We start from the raw sequence: 14,322 nt of genomic DNA, 5'->3' as shown, positions 1-14,322 counted from the left end.
TCACTTTTAAGTGCTACACCCTTGGCAGAATAGCACTTAGGGTGAAATTCTATAACCAGACCTAAACTTAGGCATCAGTAGGAGCCCTGACGATGCCTAAGTAATTGAAACGGCAAAAGATATGATCATGGTAAGAACGTAATCTCTTTTTGGTGCCAACTAAGATCAATAATTGTTAGCACCCAATTATTGATCTTAATTGATTTATTACTCCATATAGTTGCATGCATTTCTCATGATCATGCCTAAATTTGAGCACTTTATAGAATCCCCTTACATATGATTTTAAAAAACCTATCCAATCAAAAGACAGCTTAACAATGTTCTGAATAACCCATTTGGGCTAAAAGGGTGGAATATAAGTGTAGAGGTTAATTGCCAAGTGATAAGAGGGGTCTTCTTAGCATGTTGCCTGTCTATTTGCTCCTCTTCCATCCTAGCAGGTATATGAGCTAAAGTCTGTAAAGAAATGATATTGGAGGAAGGAACAGCAACTTCTATCTACTTCAGGGGCCCAAATAGCCTGGTAAGGAACTAGGCAGTGAGGGTACAGTTAGATGTTTAGATAAATACAAGGTAAAGTGAAGTTGTCCTGATACCTGTTTACTGCAGATTGGCCGACTAGATGGGCCATTTGGCCTTTATCTGCCATCATGTTTCTATATTCAAGAGGGCCTGGGATAGGCACGAGGGATCTCTCGGAGAGAGAAAGAGATAATGGTTACTGTGGATGGGCAGACTAGATGGGCCATTTGGCCTTTATCTGCCATCATGTTTCTATATTCAAGAGGGCCTGGGATAGGCACGAGGGATCTCTCGGAGAGAGAAAGAGATAATGGTTACTGTGGATGGGCAGACTAGATGGGCCATTTGGCCTTTATCTGCCATGTTTCTATATTCAAGAGGGCCTGGGATAGGCACATGGGATCTCTCAGAGAGAGAAAGAGATAATGGTTACTGTGGATGGGCAGACTAGATGGGCCATTTGGCCTTTCTGCCGTCATGTTTCTATGAAATATAAGAATTTGTTCTTGAATAGTGGTGCAGACACATTCAATTTGGCAAAGCAGGTTTATATGTGCTATATCGGACCAGAGAATAAGAGGGATGAGAGAGAATAAAGGCAAGTAGGGACGTGCTAAGGCCACTTTTTACTGCAGTTTAGTAAAAGGACTCCTATGTATCCTGTGCAAAGGCTATTATAATGTGACTATCACAGGATTTAAAATATTTTCTATTTTTTTAAAGAAATTTTAAAATGGGAGGGAAATAAAATGGGGATGAGGAAGGGTAAAGAAGAATAGGGGAAGGGGAATCCTATATCTGACAGGGTTTCAGCTGTCCACAATAAGTTAGGTGTGGATTCTAAAGTTTGAAAATATCTGAATTTTTGACAAATAATGAAATTGTCTGCCTTTTTCTGTTAAAACACTATAAAATCTCCCTCACTTACCTGAAGCATTTTATCAGGGCTCGGTTCAATGCCTGGGGGCATGTTTGCAGGTTCAAAGGCCAGCTGTTCGACTTCTGCAAAATAATTAACTGGGTTCCGGTTCAGGATCAGTTGACCCACAGGTATAAGAGGATAATCCTTTTCACTCCAAATCTAAAATTCATGAAACATGCAAGAAAAGATTTTTCTTCTCACTAGCAACGTTTCTATATATATATAGTAGTTACAGTTTTATTTTATCTTTCTTCTATTCTTCTTAAGGATCACTCACTCATTAAGAATGGTTGTTTGTATTTTAGTTCTTCTAATAGCATTCCCTGTATAAGGAGTAATTTAATAACGCTCTATTATGGTACTTTTCACTCTGCAGACTCTGTGTTGAAAATTATCCGCCATATAATCACGTGTGAAATTAAGTCCTTGTAGCAAATTATATAAGAACAGATCATATGTAGGTTGATTTTATGACCCACCTTGGTTGAATCAAAGGGGTTACATTTATGATTCTCTGCCTCCTTAAAGGTCATAAGTTGGATGGATAAAGTCCATGATGGGCAATTTCCTTTATCAATGGCGTTAAAAAGGTCCCGTAGACCATAATCTGGATCACTGGATGCCAGTTTTGCTGCTTCTTCAGCCGAAAGATTTTTAACACCTTGATTAGTCTAAAAGAGTGCAAAAATGATCAGGATTTAGAAACAGATATAGTGGCAGTTTTCAGGCAAGTAATTCTTACCTGGCTAAATACTTTTTCTGTCCTTCAAAAATAAGCATAATACAAAGAGAATTTCCCAAGTATTACCCATTTAGATAAAGTACTTATTTACACTAATTAAAAGAGGCTGACTCAAGCTCTCTTTTAAATACTCCCAGTCCCAACATCATAATTGATGATCCTCACTTGAATCCCCACCTAGAGTCACCTCCTTCATTCTTCTCAGTCACATGTTTGCCACCCTAAGGCGTATCCTATTTCATTTTGTTGTATGTCTCATCTGTAAAGGGACTATCCATTATCTATCTCTATACTATACAGTGTATACCTAATATGCACTAAAAAAACTATTAGGCAACAACAAAGAATCCAACAAAACTGCAGTGAAATATCGAGTCAAAAAATAAAGGCAAAAACTGCAGTGATGATGTACAAGATGTCAAGTCTTTAATAAGCAATCATAAAAAAGAAATATAGTCATAAAACAGTTTGTATCCAAAAGGATTGATGAACCCAGACCCGATAGGGTCCATGTTTCAAAGAAACACTCCTTCCTTAGGGGTCCTATAACGTATCATATACAAGAAAACCTGATGGATAACAACTGGAGTCAGCGGTAAACAGCTGAGCAAACTAGGCACTACAGAAAGCCAGGTATTTGTGACTTGGATTGGCCTACTGGGCTAGATGGACCATTGGTCTGACCCAGTAAGGCTCCTCTTATGTTCTTAAACTGAGAGAACTGACAAAAGGTAGTAGTAATTACTTTTAGGGGAGAGGACAGAGAGATATTCAAAGCTATGTGTAAATCATTCCAAACCTATGAATTTTCAATGAGTACCTTGTAATGGAATTTGCAGTAAATAGCTTCATCTTTATCATTCACCAATTTGAACGCATGAACTCCAAATCCATCAATATGACGATATCCATCTGGAGTTCCATGATCACTGAACACGTGAGTAACCTGACAGAAGGAAAAATGAGGACTAAGATGATGTAAAGGTTTGTGTCCACAAGGGAGCAATCCATGCTACAAAGCAGTACTTCATTCTTGTCAAGGAATGCAAAATATTTTTTATTTATTACAATCATCCTCCTCCAGTTCTGCCAGTGGGTGGCACTATCACATTTTCAGTAGTGAGGGACAGGCAAGCTAGAAAGGACTCCAGGGAACCTGCCTGTCCTTAGTGATTGAAAACACAATATTCAAACACTGGCAGCAATGCAGTTGGAGGACTCCACTCAGCTTACAGGGAACAGTGACCTCACCTAACACATTTTTTTCAAAATAAATTTAATACAAATTGAGGAGCATCTTACGGTATGCAGACTTTGTTTTGATATTAGCTAGCCCCTGGGATCAGTGCAGGAGATCCATACATATATATGCTTTTATTTTAAATCTTAAACCATATAGAGCATCCTAGAAATGATGGGACAACCGGGCAACTCCATTTAGGTGTCCTGAGGACATACAGCAGGAGCCTATTCTCTAAAGGACCTAGGCTAGAGTAACCCTGTTTATACATACCTGGAATTTAGGTGCTTGCATTTACGTACAAGCACCTAAAGAGCAGCGGGGACATGTAAAACTTACAGCCCTGCCCTTGTGTAGTCTCCCCTTTAAAATATGCAGTATAGATGTTCAGTAGATATTTGTAAAATAGTGTTTAGGAGTGGCCTAGTGGTTAGAGCAACAGGCTCACAACTAGGAAAGCCCTTGTTTGTTTTCATTAGATTATAAGCTCTATTGAGCAGGGAGTATCTCTTACATGGTTAATATACAATGCTGTGTACGTCTGGCAGACTATAGAAATGATAAGTAGTAGTGGTGACATAGGCGTCGGAACAGGGGAGGCCAAAGGGCCATGGCCTCTTCAAAATTTGATGCCCGCTCTCCCATGTCCCCTACATACTACCTTAAATCTTTGGGCAGCCGCTGCACAGCATCAAGGAGCAGGCCTCGGAACCCTTCATTCTATTTCCAGGGGCAGGTCTGCTCCTTGACGCTGCGCAGCGGCTTCCCGAAGATTTAAAACTATAGCACCGGGAGGAGGTGGATAGTTGAGATGCTGGGGCCAGGGCAGAGCTGCTGGGCCTCCCCAAACAGGACAGCGTTTCACTGCCCATGAGTAGTAGCGAAGTCTTCTTCACATCAGTGCTCTGTATCGAGGTGTCAAAGGTTTTCATTGGGGCACCAAAAGCTTTTTATCAAATACACAGCTTAAATTTGATCTCGCCCTTAGCCATAGCACAGCATTCCAGCTCAAGTTTCTTAATTTCCAACAGTCTGAACTTTATTTTCCTACACACTCGCACAAGAAGGGAAGGGAAATTGATGTTTTTCCACAGATGGCATCGCTGCTTCTCTTGGAGAATCAGTCTGGGTCTAAAAGGCATCGACGTCTTGTTCCCGTTGTTGGTAATATTCCTCCTAGGACTTCGTTCATCTTCAAATCATCGACACCCTTCTTCGCATCAATATTCTGCATTGGCATCGATGATTTTTCATCAGGATACTGTGACAGGAATCCACCATGGATGTAGAGCCTGTAAGGAGGTCTTTTTCCTGGTGTCTGGTCATAATCATGCAAAGTCTAGTGCTCCATAGCATCGGCTTTTCTAGGATAATTCCTCCTTGTTATCCTCTAAGACTATTCTTTTCAAGAAAATCATGCTTTTGTTTGATTATGAAATTCCTTTCCCTTTTCATTTGTATCTAATCAGGGTTAGGACTAGTTTCAACTGTTATTTGGGTCAGCTGCACTAGCTAGTAGTCCTCTTATTTGGTTCTTGAATCTTTTTGGCGTCTCCATCACATATATTTAGATTCACCTGCCTCTAGGAGGTTGTTTATTATTTTCAACCTCCATGCATATAGGTTTCCTCAGAATCCTCTGCTTACTTCTAGTAGAGCATGGAGTTCCAGTATACATTTTTTCCATTTTTTCCTTTGCCTCCGTTCTCTCGCATCAGACATTAGGTCTAGGTTTTTGCAAGGCAACTCAAGTTTTTTGAGTTCTTGGAACCCAACTCTCTCTCTCTCCATCCTTTTTATTGGAGCTAGGGAGTCCCACATGTGAGAATATGCTGCCTGCTTGTCCTAGGATAAAGCACAGTTACTTACCGTAATAGGTGTTAACCAGAGATAGTAGGCAGATATTCTCACATCTCACCTACCTCCCCTAGTTGGTTCTTTGCTTGGGCATGGAACTGATGACCTCACGAGCTGGCATTGGGCGGGAAGGCACTCGCACATGCGCGGTGCAGGCAGTATTAAAGCTTTGAATTCTTAGAATGCTAGTGCACTTTTTCTCTGGCCGTACCGGGGCTCCATGGATGACGTCACCCACATATGAGAACATCTGCCTGCTGTCTCCAGATAACACCTGTTACGGTAAGTAGCTGTGCTGAATTGCCCATTACATACGTTAACCCCGGGAAGAAGTGAAGACGATTAAATTTTGATTCTGTAACACCTCCTGGCACTTGAATATTTATTCAGAAAACTAATATCAGTTACAGGAACCAAAAACTCATGCAAAGAAAAGGGAAAGGATAGGAAGCCACAGTCACCTCAAACATTGTCTCAGGACACAGACTGAAGAAGTCCCATAGCGCGTTGGGATCCTTTCGATGAGTCTGAGGGTGCCTCTTCTGGGCATGGGTCAATGACGGGAACTGAAATGAAATAGGGTGATTGAGAACATTTGAAAGGCATTTTATTATCAATAAATGCCTAAAGTGTTTGTTTCCTATGAAGAAATTCCAAATCCTAGCTATAATTCAGCTGGGTTTGAACTAAATGCACTTCCTTGATAACCATTATTTGAAAAGGTTTAATGAGTAAGTGCATAGAGGTAAAAAAATGTTTGCTTTTTTGTTGTTTAGTTTCTGGTGTTTCTGGATTTTTTGTTTTGTTTTGGTTCAAGGTTTAAAAAAAAAAAAAAATACTTTTTTGATTTGGGGCATTATTGGCAATAGTGCAAAATATTGCTCAAATTGTACATTCCATTGTTCAAATAAGGTCCTATTTTTGCACAATGGGGTGCATTACTGACAATACATATAAACATTTCAGGATTTTTCTTGTTGTTTCAGGTTAATAACAGGAAATGACATTTTTCAAACAAATGCACATCCCTAATAATTTATTTATTCATTCAATTTTCTATACCATTCTCCCAAGTGAGCTCAGAATGGTTTACATGAATTTATTCAGGTACTTAAGCGTAATGAGCAGTTCCTTTCCAAGAGCGTCTGTTTTCCTTATTGTCCATGCCAGACCAGTGAGTTATGTCCCTCTGCCAGAGGGCTGATGCTGCCTTCCATTTTTTAGTATTTCTCTTTCTCCAGCAGATGGTGTAGACCAGTGGTTGGCAAACCATGGCTTGCGAGCCACATGTGGCTCTTTTGCCACTTGAGTGCGGCTCTGCTAGAGCAGTGTTCTTCAACCGTCAGTCTGTGGACTGATGCCGGTCCACAGAAATTTTCTGCCGGTCCACAGGGCCGGCACATCCATCGGGCAGAAGACAGTGTTCTTCAGCCGCCGATCCACGGTGCGATCAACGAAGTATCTTGGGCCGGTCCCTGAATTCTGCAGTGCACAAAGCTGTAGGAAAAGGCTCCTATGCGCGTCTTGCACCTGAACCGGAAGCCTTCTCTCTGACGTCGCAACGTCAGATGGAAGGCTTCCAGATGAGGCGTGGGATGCATGCGAGGAGCAATGCAGCACTGAGGGAGCCGGCCCAAAGACTCCGCGTTGATCGCACTGTGGTCCGGCCCGAAGATAACACCGGGGGGCAGGCCAGAAGGCAAGACATAGCATGGAGGGAGAGAGACAACAACGGTAGAGGGAATGCTTTTATTTTTTTATTTAGTGATTGATTTGGCTGTTCAGGAAGAAATGCATTTGTTTCTTTTCCTGTGGGGTTGTTCTGCTTGCAGAGTCTTGCATCTTAGGGTTTATTTGTAAATATTAGTACTTTTAGTTTTTGGTCCTGCATTTGCATGGGATTATCTGTTTTCTAGTAGAAATGAATGTTAAAAGCATACAGTGTACTTTGTGTATTTTAATTTTGTGGTTAACCATTAAGTGTTGTTAATACAATTATATTATGTGTGTATATATGAAAAATGAATGGAAAAAATGGTGTTACAATTAGTACTATTATGGGGTGATGTCTGGGATGGAGATTGGGTGGTGTTGGGCATGACTTAGCCCAGTGTTCTTTAACTGCCGGTATGCAGATCGAGGCCGGTCCACAAAATTATTTTATTTCCGCCGGTCCATAGGTGTCAAAAGGTTAAGAACATAAGAATTGCCGCTGCTGGGTCAGACCAGTGGTCCATCGTGCCCAGCAGTCCGCTCAAGTGGCGGCCCCCAGGTCAAAGATCAGTGCTCTAAATGAATCCAGCCTCATCTGCATACGTTCCAGTTCATCAGGAACTTGTCCAACTTTGTCTAGAGAATGGCAGTTAAAGGAGGGAACGTGCGTGCGGCATCGATCGGGCATCTCCCTCCCTCCCCTCCCCCTTACCTTACCATGGCAATTTTCTTTTTTTTTTTTTGTCTTCCAGCTGCCCGAGCCAACTTTCATCAAGTCGTGTGTGGCTGCCGAAACTTCTCTGACGCAACCGAAACAGGAAGTTGTATCAGAGGAGAAGTTCCGGCAGCCACATGCGACTTGATGAAAGCCGGCTCGGGCAGCTGGAAGACAAAAAGAAAATCACCACGAAGGTAAAGGGGAGGGAGGGAAGGGAGCTGTTGAAAAACATCTAGTAATCCTTGCAGGCTTGACTGTGCAGATTTCACCACTTTTCTATAGCACCCGACTGTCCCTCCTAGTCCCATACATCTATTGTATTTCTACTTAGTGTTCAGGAAACCCGGCGGTCCATGGCTCTTGAAAAGAAATTTGGCTCTCAAAAGAAATCTTAATCATTGTACTGCTGATCTTTGGCTCTTCTGACTAATGAGTTTGTTGACCACTGGTGTAGACCATGTGGATTGGTGCAACAGCATTGCTGAGCTGTAGGACTGCGGTCTCCGAACAATCCTCCCAGATGATGGCGGTAGATGGTGCCAACTAAGTGACCTGTATTTACAAGATAAACTACATCCTAGCCTAAAATTAGTTTATTTACCCCAATAGCTGAGGGCTCAAAGGGCTTTCCACATATTCTCTCCAGGCAATGGTGTTACACAAACTGATGTCTCCCAAAATGTCTTACCCCAGGCTAGAATTGAGGACTACCAGAGCATAGACAACTAACTCTGTCCTAGGCTTGAGTAAGGCCATATTGCTTTTCCCCTTGTCAGCTGTCTTGAACAAGTATGCCCTCTCAGTCTACAACTCCCAATACAAAATAGTAGTAATATCTAGTGCTGAAACCTTCTTAATTCATAAGGCTCTAAGTCTACCACTATCTAGATAGCAGCTACTTTTGTAGGAGAATTTTGTATGGACCTTCAGAATGTAACCAGGCATTTCATAGTCCCGGCTACTCAGGTCTCCATCAGTCCAATATTTATTGAAACTTATCCATTTTATTTTTATTCATTCTTTTTTACTTTTTGTAACTCTTCTAACTTTTCTTTTAAACTTTTACATTGAAATAGCTGCTTAGCTCATAGTAGATTATCATCCATACCACCACAGTCTACAAAGCAGCTGATAAAAAAAAGAATTAACTAGGAGGACACCCTCTGTTTCCATTCCTTTCAGGAAAAACCTGTGATGGACCATTCACCATGACCTTTTGGATTGCCCCAGAAGCAGGGAGGGCAATGTAACTTTGCATGCATGGAGGTCAAGTAAATAGGAAGCAAAATGTAGGAAATGTCATTTCCTGCTTATTATTCAGCGAATTTTGTTTTAACAGATATTCATGGCACCTTAAAATATGAGAACTAAGAAGGGCTTCAATATGGCTCCATCAGAAGTCAACCTAAACACACCTATTCAACTTTTAGCTTGGTTCAAGGTAGTTGATTTACTTTGGTGTTTAACTGGGTAAACAACTTCTTGAACATTGCCTTAATAATGTTTTAAGTTTCAAAAAATACACAGACCTGAATAGGGTCTCTAATAAAGAAGACAGGGGCATTATTTCCAGCAAGGTCCCAGTTTCCCTCTTCTGTGTAGAATTTCACTCCAAACCCTCGAGGATCTCGAACAGTGTCAGCTGACCCAGATTCTCCAGCTGTAAAGAATCAAAAATACAAATATCAGACCCAAAGATATAGATGTGCTGCAACGATCTGCTTCTTTGAGATAGCTGAATAATCCACACATTAAATTGTGCCTCATTCGTATACGCGGTCCAGTAAAAATGCAAGTACTTTGAACACAAATGACAAGATCTCACTGTCTGTTGAAGAGCATTAGATCCACAAAGGAATAATCTAAACATCTTTCTAATGGTGCTCACTGTGTTTCTAAAAGAACTATCATTTTCCTGTTAGGTGTGGCTATGTGTTCGCATATATAATTAGAAGCTGTTTATGAATGACTATTTGATTCTGCCTGTATAAACTTTTCATGTGGTCTACAAATCTAACTGGTTAAAATTTCTGTCCCCCAATATTTATCTATTCAGGTACTCAAGCACTTTTGCCTATCTGTCCTGGTGGGTTCACAATCTATCTGATGTACCTGGGGCAATGGGGGGATTAAGTGACTTGCCCAGGGTCACAAGGAGCAGCGTGGGTTTGAACCCACAACCCCAGGGTGCTGAGGCTGTAGCTTTAACCACTGCGCTACATTCTCCCCCATAAAACATAGCTGTGCACACAGATTTAGATAGACAAAAAAAAGGGGGGGAGTTAGGTGAGGTTTTCAAATCTAGGGCCTTAAGAGTAACCTGTAAAATGTTCATAAGTTAGAGCCCATCAACAAAGGACCTCCTGTTACATCTTCAGCCTCAGTTTTCACCAGACATTTTCACAGATGACCATGGCTGGGGATTTCCTAGATATATAATACACATACCTTTTTTAAGTTTTCCTTTAAGCAGTTGCAGCACCATTTGAAAGGCTCCAGGTGGCCTCTGATCTTTTGTAATCTATCAGATCCCTGTACTGTATACTCTTTTCTCCACAGACTAAATGGTTAATAAAGGGTCTACTGGATCTCAAAGCCCTTGTAGACCTGACCACTTCAACTTCCAGCCATCTATTATGCCATTTGTCTCCTCTGTTAAATAGACATCACTGACTTCTAGTACGTTACCACATCCTCTTCAAAATCCTGCTCATAAGACATATCATACGGATCAACCATCTGAGCTTTCATCCATGATCATCCCATGTATACTTTCATGCTCCCTACATTCACTTGATGCTAATCATTTAGTTCTGCCTAGTCCCCAAATCGTGCACACTACAAATTAAGATAGTCCACATTCTTCTTTATCCTAAATTATGGAATGATCTTCCTCCTTGCATCTGCTCAGGAACAACATTTGTAAAATTCAAGACCCTGTTAAAACCCCACTTATTTAGGCTAGCATTTGATTCCACAGTTACTTGACTCTTTCCTTACTATTTCACCTTTTCTGATTTTGACCCTGAAGGAAGCTAGCTTGTGATGTTCTTTCTTGGATGACTATTTGTTGTAAATGCTTGCTCTTCCCTGTCAATTATTATGGAGTTCCTCTCTTTTCTTGTTATATTTTATGCACACTGCCTTGATCCATCTGTTGGAAAAGGCGGTTAATCAATAATAAATAAACCATAACACAGGCATAAATTTTAAAAGGCTCCCACCCTTTACTTCATCAAAAATTGAAGACTGGTCCCAATCCCCTCCATACCTGTGCCTGGAGTCCCCAATTAACCCAAGAATGCAGAGCTAATCTCTTCTTGCTCTTGCCTACTGGCTCCTTCCAACAAAATGGTGCTGCTTGATCCCAAGGGGTAATGTTGCAATCCTACTGCTAGGAGGAATTTTTCATTGTGGTATTTAAAAACAAAAGCATTCTTTTTTCAAAATGCTCAGACTCAATGACTTGGATCATGTTCACATCAACAGAACACGGAACTTTCAACCGGCCTTAAAATTCTTGCCTCTTAAGGAAGCAATCTCTAGGACATTGCCAGAGTGGTATGTAAAGAGAGAACATTCCACTGCTTGTGTATCTTACTGAATTCCACAGATAACCTAGAGAACCTTAAGTTTTGTGTGCAGGGTGGTAAAAATCATCAAAAATTGAACTGAAGGGACCCTTACATTTCACATAAACGCAAACTACAAGGCTCTGAGCTGTGTTAAGCAGCTAACACAGGGTTTTCAGTATATTAAACAGTAACACAGGCTTGCGCCATTATCTACTGTGTTAAAATGGAACCCTTTGCATTAAAGTTAAAAACAAAGAAGCAGCATTAACTCACTAACACAGGGGTGGGCAGAGATGGAGCTGTCTGTGACAGCTGGTGCACAGGTATTTATCATATGCTAGCTGTCCCATCTGCTGATAGAGCAGCCAATCTTGCAACCACTTCACGAGGAAGTGGTAAGTCCAGCTTAAATGCTATGAGGGTGACGAAAATGATAGGAGGCTTGCGCCAGAAGACGTATGAGGAGAGACTGGAAGCCCTGAATATGTATACCTTAGAGGAAAGGAGGGACAGGGGAGATATGATTCAGACGTTCAAATACTTAAAGGGTATTAACGTAGAACAAAATCTTTTCCAGAGAAAAGAAAATGGTAAAACCAGAGGACATAATTTGAGGTTGAGGGGTGGTAGATTCAGGGGCAATGTTAGGAAATTCTACTTTACGGAGAGGGTGGTGGATGCCTGGAATGCGCTCCCGAGAGAGGTGGTGGAGAGTAAAACTGTGACTGAGTTCAAAGAAGCGTGGGATGAACACAGAAGATTTAGAATCAGAAAATAATATTAAAGATTGAACTAGGCCAGTTACTGGGCAGACTTGTACGGTCTGTGTCTGTGTATGGCCGTTTGGTGGAGGATGGGCAGGGGAGGGCTTCAATGGCTGGGAGGGTGTAGATGGGCTGGAGTAAGTATTAACAGAGATTTCGGCAGTTGGAACCCAAGCACAGTACTGGGTAAAGCTAAGAAGAAAAAAATAAAAAAAATTAAATTGAATCAGGTTGGGCAGACTGGATAAACCATTTGGGTCTTTATCTGCTGTCATCTACTATGTTATGTATGTTATGTATTTCCTGCACTGGATAGTCTGGGGGGAAATTGGCTCAATCCAGGAAGTTTATAGGAATTTTTCCTCTCCTTATTTTCTTTCACAAATTTATTCTTTCCTGCTTTTCATTATGGGACTTATTGATTGATTGATTGACTGATATTCATTAATCACCTTTATGAAGAGATTCACCCAAGGTGGGGAGCATAATCAAAACATACGCCTAAATCCGATTTGGACATATGGCGCTAGATTACTATTTTCCTGTGTTATGTGCTGTTTATACTTTCAATTTGTTGGTACTGGTTTTCAGATGTTTGAAATAATAGTAAGAATTGTCTCAATTTATTATTACTGTAAGTACTTTTCTCCTCACAACACTGAGAATTCTTCCTATCCATCTGCCAATGCAATCTGCAGTAGCCACACTGGCCATAAGGTGTTGGGACCATCTGTTAGAATAATAACATACTGCCGTCTATTGCCAATCCCAGTACCTCTAGAGCAGGGGTGTCAAAGTCCCTCCTCGAGGGCCACAATCCAGTCGGGTTTTCAGGATTTCCCCAATGAATATGCATGAGATCTATTTGCACGCACCGCTTTCATTGTATGCTAATAGATCTCATGCAGATTCATTGGGGAAATCCTGAAAACCCGACTGGATTGCGGCCCTGGAGGAGGGACTTTGACCCCCCTGCTCTAGATATTTTATGAATCCATCTAAATTGGGCTGCTGCAGGTTGAATGATTTGGGGGTAATGTATGGAAAGGAACAAGTGATTCTCCCACCCAACCCACCCCAATTTTTGGCAAAATCCATACATTTTCTGGGAAAATGTTATCCCAGCTTCTTTCTTCTAGATACATTTGCCTGTTCTGTTTGCTCTAGGTTAAACAATTCAACAAATAATGGCCTTTGTGGTAAAAGCTTTGATGCTCCTAAAATTCTTATGAACGTGGGAGCTTGCACTGCAGCAGCCAGCGATAAAAGACCCTAATATGGCTTGATAAAAAGAAACCAATATGCAAATGGGCAGACAGAGAAGGAAGCAAAATAAAAATATAAGCAGGTTTTTTTTTTTATGAAAAAGTACCAGTAAACTTCCATGCATTAACTGAGAATGAAATAAAGCCTTATGGTTAACCTCCTCCCCCCCTTTTACAAAACTGCGGAAGTGGTTTTTAGCTCAGGTCGGTGGGCTAAATGCTCTGTGCGACTCTCGACGCTTATAGGAACGGAGCAGTGCAGAGCATTCAGCACACCAGCCAGCGCTAAAAACCGCTTTCACGGTTTTGTAAAAAGGGGGGGATAAATGTTTAGAACCAGCAAAATTGATATGATCTAGTTTTTCTTTCAGTAATGCTCAATGTTTCCAACACATTTACATCCTAAGATAATATAACAGAGGTGGGAAATAATAAGGGCTTCTTTTACTAAGGTACGCTAGCGTTTTTTAGCACGCACAGGATTTTAGCATGCGCTAAACCCACGCTACGCTTCTAGAACTAACGCCAGCTCAATGCTGGCATTAAGGTCTAGCGCGGGGGGCAATTCAGCGCGCGTTAAAGCCCTAACGCACCTTTGTAAAAGGAGCCCTATGATGTCGGTCAAGCTTACATGCAGTGGAGAATCGAACTGCGATCGGAGTCCTTTTTCCAATATGCTCAAACACTTTAGCCTTGCAATATTTTGTGATGTCGTGTGTCACCTCAAAATAGCCAAATGCTCCTGCAAGAAAACAATATAAAAAATTAATATAGCAAATTTACACAAAAGCTCTGATGCTCATAAACTTCCTATGAGCATCGGAGCTAATACCGCCTGGGCTGGTGATAACAAAGCCAAATCAGCGTCATAAAAAGAGGCCTTAAGAGTCTATTCTGAGCTCAATAGTGTCTGATCACTGCAGTATGAAACCTAGAACAATTTATGGCTGAAAGATTCTCATCCACTTTGGTAAATAAAAACAATCATGTCCTATCTGTAA

The 14,322-nt window shown here is 41.1% G+C and overlaps 1 protein-coding gene and 1 long non-coding RNA gene across 3 annotated transcripts in view; one reads left to right on the top strand and one right to left on the bottom strand.

The window, feature by feature from the left end:
• LOC117352215 overlaps positions 1 to 14,322 on the top strand; it is a 67,384-nt gene that overhangs the window by 20,869 nt on the left and 32,193 nt on the right. The gene's annotated exons all lie outside the window — the stretch shown is intronic.
• The window catches only part of LOC117352213 (catalase-like), a 36,694-nt gene that overhangs the window by 12,823 nt on the left and 9,549 nt on the right, over positions 1 to 14,322 (bottom strand). The window contains exons 3-8 of the mRNA XM_033928502.1: positions 13,953 to 14,063; positions 9,247 to 9,377; positions 5,748 to 5,852; positions 3,010 to 3,135; positions 1,927 to 2,118; positions 1,454 to 1,606 (exon numbers count right to left, since the gene is read on the bottom strand). Of these exons, the coding sequence (XP_033784393.1) occupies positions 1,454 to 1,606; positions 1,927 to 2,118; positions 3,010 to 3,135; positions 5,748 to 5,852; positions 9,247 to 9,377; positions 13,953 to 14,063 (818 nt within the window). The remainder of the gene's footprint in view (positions 1 to 1,453; positions 1,607 to 1,926; positions 2,119 to 3,009; positions 3,136 to 5,747; positions 5,853 to 9,246; positions 9,378 to 13,952; positions 14,064 to 14,322) is intronic.

This window comes from Geotrypetes seraphini, chromosome 19 (assembly GCF_902459505.1).
Source record: "Geotrypetes seraphini chromosome 19, aGeoSer1.1, whole genome shotgun sequence".
Lineage (NCBI taxonomy): Eukaryota > Metazoa > Chordata > Amphibia > Gymnophiona > Dermophiidae > Geotrypetes > Geotrypetes seraphini.
Note: the sequence above shows the minus strand (reverse complement) of the source record. Positions and strands in the feature narration are given on the sequence as shown.